The sequence below is a fragment of the Anabas testudineus genome, chromosome 5 (assembly GCF_900324465.2).
Source record: "Anabas testudineus chromosome 5, fAnaTes1.2, whole genome shotgun sequence".
Lineage (NCBI taxonomy): Eukaryota > Metazoa > Chordata > Actinopteri > Anabantiformes > Anabantidae > Anabas > Anabas testudineus.
In genome coordinates, this window is record NC_046614.1 from 10,166,391 (window position 1) to 10,173,139 (window position 6,749).

Below are 6,749 nucleotides of genomic sequence, written 5' to 3' on the forward strand. Positions count from 1 at the left end.
ATACAGTACAGTACTGGACAACAATGGGAATGGGTCACAGTGTCCATTGTTCTAGGTCAACTACTTAGTGTGCTCAAATATGATTGTTAGAGATGCTACTCCAGTAGTGATAGTTCCTATATCACAACCCAGCATTTCATTTTGTGATTTTTATTTATTTATTTATTTATTTTTAATCCACAGCACTTAGTTAAGGTCAGGGAAATGTTGTGGGCAGACACTTCACACACAGTGTCTTCGTCTACTCCTAACCAAAGTGCTTGTGTTGCCTAAACACAACGTGAAACAGGACTCTCTTACTGTTTCACTTTCCATCGATAACTCAATAACTGTAATGCTTCAATTGTTTAAAAAAAAAGTTGCATCACATCCATCCATCCATCCATCCATAATCTTAACCACTTTTCCGTAAATCGCAGGAGTGCTAGAGACAATCTCGTGCCATTGGACGAGAGGCAGTATTCATTCTGAACAGGTCATCAGCCTATCACAGGACTGATATATAGACACACAACCCTTCACAGTCATAACTATGAACAATGTCACCAGTTAACCTGATCACGATGTTATGTTTGGTACAAAAACATAGCATAGTTTAACATTGTTTAGGCACGTAATTTTTATGGGACCAGGTTAAAAGATAATAACAAATTATCTACATTATTATGAATTAACTCAGTGTTAACTTTGTAACAGCTGTGCAGTTTTCAACTGACGTCTCTCATCATGTGAATGACAGAAGAAAGTCGCTGATTATTCTTAATGTTCAAACAACTGGGTGTGCTTCTCTTACGCCAGTTAAAAGTTAATAATTATAATCATTAGTAGCTGGGTTTGATTGATCTCAATATGCTGCCTTCAGCTTTTCTCTGAGCTGAGCCGTGACATCGTCCAGGGACTCTGGTGACCCCTGTGTGGACTGGACAGCCTCCTCTCCAATAACATATGCATTAGTGTGCATATGCACTTATATGCACACCACAAGAACACAACATGCATGAACACACCCCCATCAAAGCATGCACATCATGCATGACATTTAGATTTAAACAGCACACAGGGATTACTGTAAGTTGTCAGAGTAATGATTGTTGATTGAAGCTTTGTTTTGTTGTCTCAGCTGCCAGTCAGGGTGACAGGAGGATGGCAAAAGTGGGCCATGGTGTATTGCCAGGTTATTTCTGGTGGCATTTGATGGTCTGGTGTGTGCTTATGTCTCAGGCTTCACACACAGACGCACACACAAACGCACTTCTACAAGTGTTTGCGTGTGTGTGTGCGTAGGGGGACAAGCACTGACAGAAGCTGTGTTGAACACTGATAATCGCGTTGATGTGCTGCGGCTGAGGTGGTGTCGACAGAAGCTGCTCTCATCCCCATGGCTATTAGAGGTTGCCTGATTTGCCACAGTACATTTGTCTTACACCAGAGATAAAAGCCCCCTTGTTCTAACTGCATTGTGAAACACATTACACGTATTGGCAGCTTTAACAATAAGCATTTATGTTGCCATATCACAACAACAAACACTAACATGGATTGTCAGAAAGCGACTGTTACTGTCGCTCAAACAGACTTTGTACATCACTTAACTGATATATAATACCCCATCTAATAATCCAATGATCTAATAGATTTAGTTATATGGAAATGAATCCTGCTGATGTTGTTCCATTGTTTTATCAAACTGATTAAATGAAATATTTTCTGTCACATGACCTTTTTGAACCATGCTGGATCTAGCAAAGGGGTTGTTTGTCTGGTCAGGTTGATCCTGATATCTCAACAACTATTAATGTTGTTGTGATGTATTGCAATGAAATATTCATGTTTTCCAGTGAGTTCATTTCTGAAATCACCTTGGAACAGGAATCAATCAATAACAACATATTATTTCTCAGCCCAGATCTCATGGCTACTAACCTATGCCACTTCTATCCATTAATTTAGCAGATAGTTCTTGCATTTGTTTAGAGACAGTATCTTCACTGAGAGACTGACAGCAGTCTTACCTGACTTGAGGTGGTTGGGAGTGGCTGGGCGGGTGACGGAGGATGGTCGCTGTATTGAATGAAGTTAGCATCTCCTCCCTCTCCCTCCTCTCCTGACTCACAAATGCTGCTATTAGTCCCCCACCACATACGACCTTATCATGGCGTCTGCCGGTTGTCTACATTTAGCTTTATCTAGTTTCTGCACCAATCTTTGTGTGAAAAAAGGTTTATGGGACGACTCAATTTATGTTTAGAATTATTTTTTTTTTATCTGTCAACAGCTTCAGTACCAATACCACTGAACTTTGGGCCCACTATCTCAGGGAACATTGTTAGTGTCATCAGTGAGTTCAATCTCAACTCCCCAGCCTGATAACAAGCATTCAGTGTGTTTCCATGCCCTTAAGTAACCTTAAGTATTCAGTTTACTTAAGGGTATGTCTGTTTTCTCCTGTGAACTGATGACTGGCCGGTAAACAAGAAATCTGGTTTGCATAATTCGAATAGGGGATTAAGGCAACCTGATTTCCTGAGGTAGATTTTTACAGGAGAACATTGATTTTTTTTTAATTCTGCCATGTTCATGTGTAACTGGGTTTCCATTCAGTGTCAGTGTCTGATAAATGACTGCAGACAGGAAAAGTAGAGGAGTGGGGAGTGTGTGTGTTTGTGTGCTAAGTGTCATCCCAGAATAAGAGCAGGAAAGCATTCGTACAACAGAAAATTGGATTCACAGACATAAAGCAAAGAAGCAGAGGCAAAAACAAGTTTCTATTAAGGCTTCGCATTAGCATCTGCTCTCCCTCTGCCTTTCCGTCTCTGACTCACCTTATTTTCTCTCTCTGGAAGCCCTTTCTACTTAAAGGTCATTTAGCTCGTTAAAGGATAATGCAGAACATTAGTGTAGTTGTAATCTACATAAGTGAGCATGTAATTGCTATAATATCTGGCATGCAGCAATAAGCACTACAGGTCAGCGGTGACATTGACAACCTTATCTGTCCTTGGTAAATAAGTAGTAATAAGTACATACATGAACACAAATTTGTCCATTTTTGATTTCTCTGCAGGGGGCCAAGCTTCCAATGTCCATCATCATAGTTGGAGTGGGTCAGGCTGAGTTTGACGGTAAATACACTTTTTTACAGTCTTTTACACCATCTGCAATAATCAAGTCATTTATATAAATTGGCATTTTAATTCATACCACTCACAGTCTATTATTGTTACAGCCAGTTCTAACCTCTTTGGCACTAATTCAGAGAAATACCCAAGAGAAAATTACTGTACAAACTCATTTCAGTCAGTAGCGAAGAAAATGCGTAGGTGGATTCGGGCATAATTGTAGAAGAAATGGCTGAGGTTAATTGCTGGGTTTGCAGTGTTTAGTATGGATGATGCTAAATTGCACAGAGACTATAACAAAGGGCTTATTAGTTGATTAGACATGCAGTAAAGACAAATTACAGTTGCACAGCTCAACATCCTCTCCTTCACTCATGCTAAAGCAAAACTGTATTATGCATTTGTATAATATAAAATATAAATGATAACTAATGTTTCCATTAATAGTATATCACCCTTGGTTTGTGCTAAAGACAGCTGTCTTTGTTCGCTTCTCACACAATGTGTGTGCACGCCTGGGTGTGTGGGCGTGAACTTGTGTTTTCCAGCTATGGTGGAGTTGGATGGTGACGACATCAGAATCTCTTCCCGTGGGAAACTGGCAGAAAGAGACATTGTTCAGGTGACTCCCCTTCACATGAGGAAAAAAAAAACCCTGACCATATTAACTACAGATGTCAAAACCAAGACAGTTCCTGGTTTGCATAATTTAAAGAATAAGTCAAACATCAAGACGATACTGACAGTAAATGTTATACAGTGTTTAATGTTTCACATTAAGGATTTTACATTTATACACTTTTCTGTTTCACGCTGTTACATTAAAATGTCTGTGTCTGACAAAACACCATCTGTTGACATTAGCAACTCTAACAGATTTGGACATCTGTGGTTCCTTTGAATTTCCCTTGAGACTGAAAACTTTGATATTATTTGCCACCAAGACACCTTACGTGTCTTATTCACTAAACTATAAAGTTGTTTCAACCAACTGTTACCTATTTGTGAGCGTGACAGTTGTTTCTTTCTGTTTCTGTACTGTGACAAGTAATAGAGACTGAAAAATCCTGCGCCATCAATTGTAGTAGAAAAATGTCTCTTTCTACATTGGCTGATTTATTTCCTCACACTCTTCAGTGAAACCAGAGCACAGGATTAGCCACAGATCAGCATCCTAAAGCTGGTGGGATCCGGCAAATGTTGACTAACACTGGGGCTTAAACATGAGCTCGCTGGATTTCCTCACTCAGTATATCATCCTGCTCCTAAAACCTACATGTGTACATTGTGGGAAACGTATTGAGAGCTTTCCATGAATGACAACATTTGTCCTAAAGCAGCAAACATAGGAACCCGTACATCAACAGTTTCAAGTTCCACTTTTATACATGTTTAAACATTTCACTTTCTGGATAGTTTGACAAATGCAACAATTTTCACCTTAGATAAAACATAACACAGCAAAACGTTGAACAGTTGTTCTTTACTTCAACAGTTTGTTCCCTTCAGAGATTATATGGACCGGACAGGCAATCACGTGTTAAGCATGGCACGGCTCGCCAAAGACGTGCTTGCAGAAATTCCTGACCAGTTCATCTCTTACATGAAGAGCAGAGGGATCAAACCCAACCCAGCGCCGCCTCCGTACACCCCACCCGGACACACACACCACCACACACAGATCTGAAGCTCCCATCTTGGCTTTTCACTAAGGACTGACAGCAGCCACTCAAATGTCCAGAGGGAACTGTCTCCCTCCTGTTTTTTTTTTTGGTGCAAACAGGACACAACGCACCAGGAAATGGGAGTTCAAATGTGTGCCGTGATCTCCCAGTGACTGATGGAGCAGCATTTGTTTTATTTATTAATTTTTATGTGATATGTTCATTTGGCTGGTTTGTCGTGAAGAGAGGCTGCAGGATTCCCAGGACTCGTTGGCGAAAGCCTCCTAACTGACACCGAGGCAGTGACTGTTTCACATTTAATGTCGCAGCAGGTTGATTCAAAAAGGTCATGTTGTAGTTAAAACTTGTGCCTGTCTGTGATTGTTTCTCTACATGTATCAGGACATGTGAACTTTGACCTAAGCCTTGCTCGTCAGTCATTGATGTGGCCTAATACAGTGATATTTTCTAGGCACCTTTTCCCTTCTGGAATTAGTTTTTATATTTGGGGATTATCTCCGTATCTGCTGATGCATCAGGTATGATGTGGAAAAAGCTGCAGGTGTGTAGTTTACAATTTATTATGTTCAACAGGAATCATTTTCTTCATACCATGAGATATCACCTCCTCTCTACTTTAATAAGTAAATATTTAAAGAGCATGCTGTATAAGAATTGAATACCCCATGTCCAGTATACTTATTCTCCAGTGTGAGTCCGAGCGGCATGGGCCTTTGACATATGCGCCTTGAATACCATAAATTGCATTTATTTTGTAGTGGTCACCAATTATTTTTAAGTCACTGCACATAAAAAGCATGACCTGTCTCTACACTATTCTATACTATTCATTCTTTCTGAACAAAGTACCCAATTCATTCATGCAACACAAATCTCTATGTACTGCAGCTGCACTGCAACATAAAATATTCTTTAACAAATGATCATAAGGTTTGAATTCAGTACATTCCCATACATTAAGGACTTAACATGTAATAAAAAAAACGATTAGAGCGAAGCATAAAAATACAACAAAGAAGCCTGGAAGCCCACAGGTTCGCTGTGGGAAATTACTTTGAGGTAAATGCCATGATCAATTGCCATTATTTGGGAAAATGCCCCACTATACAACAATGCAAACAGAAATATATAGTGAGGCCCACAGCAAATTTTTGCCAAGTTAAACGACCAAGATACTATAATAGACACACAACGGCTGAAACCATAGGATAGTGGAAATCTTTTCATTTAATGTTTTCCTGTGTTTTCCACAGTGTATTACAAGTCTCTAGTGGGAGATGGTTCACAGGTTGTCTCTAGAGCTTCAGGATTGATGTTCATTACATTCAGTCCATAAGTAAGACCTTCATGTGTAAACAACAAAGCAACAAAACAAAACATGACAACGCACTGTTGTAAGTTGTCACAGTATAAAATAATAATAAAAGTGACCGTCAGATCAGGTAACGGAGAGATCTGACATGGTAAACACAGCTCAAAGAAATGCTGGTAAATGTCTGAATCTCAGTCCAACAACAACAAAAAAAAAGAGTGTGAACACTACCTGGTTGAGGGCACGCCATGCAGGTCAGATGATCATAGAAGACGGGGATCCAGCAACTTCAGATTGTTTGACATAAGACAAGAAACCAGGTGTCACCGTCATCGGACCTGCTGGCTGTGCTCTTTCTCTCTCTCCACGTATCAACAGTAACCCCACACGTCCCATTTACACATTATAAGCCTGTGACTGAGTCCCAACTGCAGTAGAGAGCTGAAATCTTGAACAGTTTATTCACTTTGCGTCTCTTCTGGCATGTTAGCACGATAGTATAGGACAGTGAACACTGTTAAAATAGCCACATCAGCATGTTAGGATATAGCACAAAGCAATGCTTTGTTTCACTGCAGATTGAGAGGTAGCATAGCTCCATCTCGTTTCAGCATTACACAGAACCACACATTC

The 6,749-nt window shown here is 39.9% G+C and overlaps 1 protein-coding gene across 2 annotated transcripts in view; it reads left to right on the forward strand.

Moving 5' to 3' along the window:
• Positions 1-4,806, forward strand: part of cpne5b (copine Vb) — a 90,035-nt gene extending 85,229 nt beyond the window's left edge. For both annotated transcript variants that reach the window (XM_026348841.1, XM_026348839.1), the window contains 3 exons: positions 3,065-3,122; positions 3,668-3,741; positions 4,615-4,806. In XM_026348841.1, the coding sequence (XP_026204626.1) occupies positions 3,065-3,122; positions 3,668-3,741; positions 4,615-4,806 (324 nt within the window). The remainder of the gene's footprint in view (positions 1-3,064; positions 3,123-3,667; positions 3,742-4,614) is intronic.
• Positions 4,807-6,749: the final 1,943 nt, after the last annotated feature.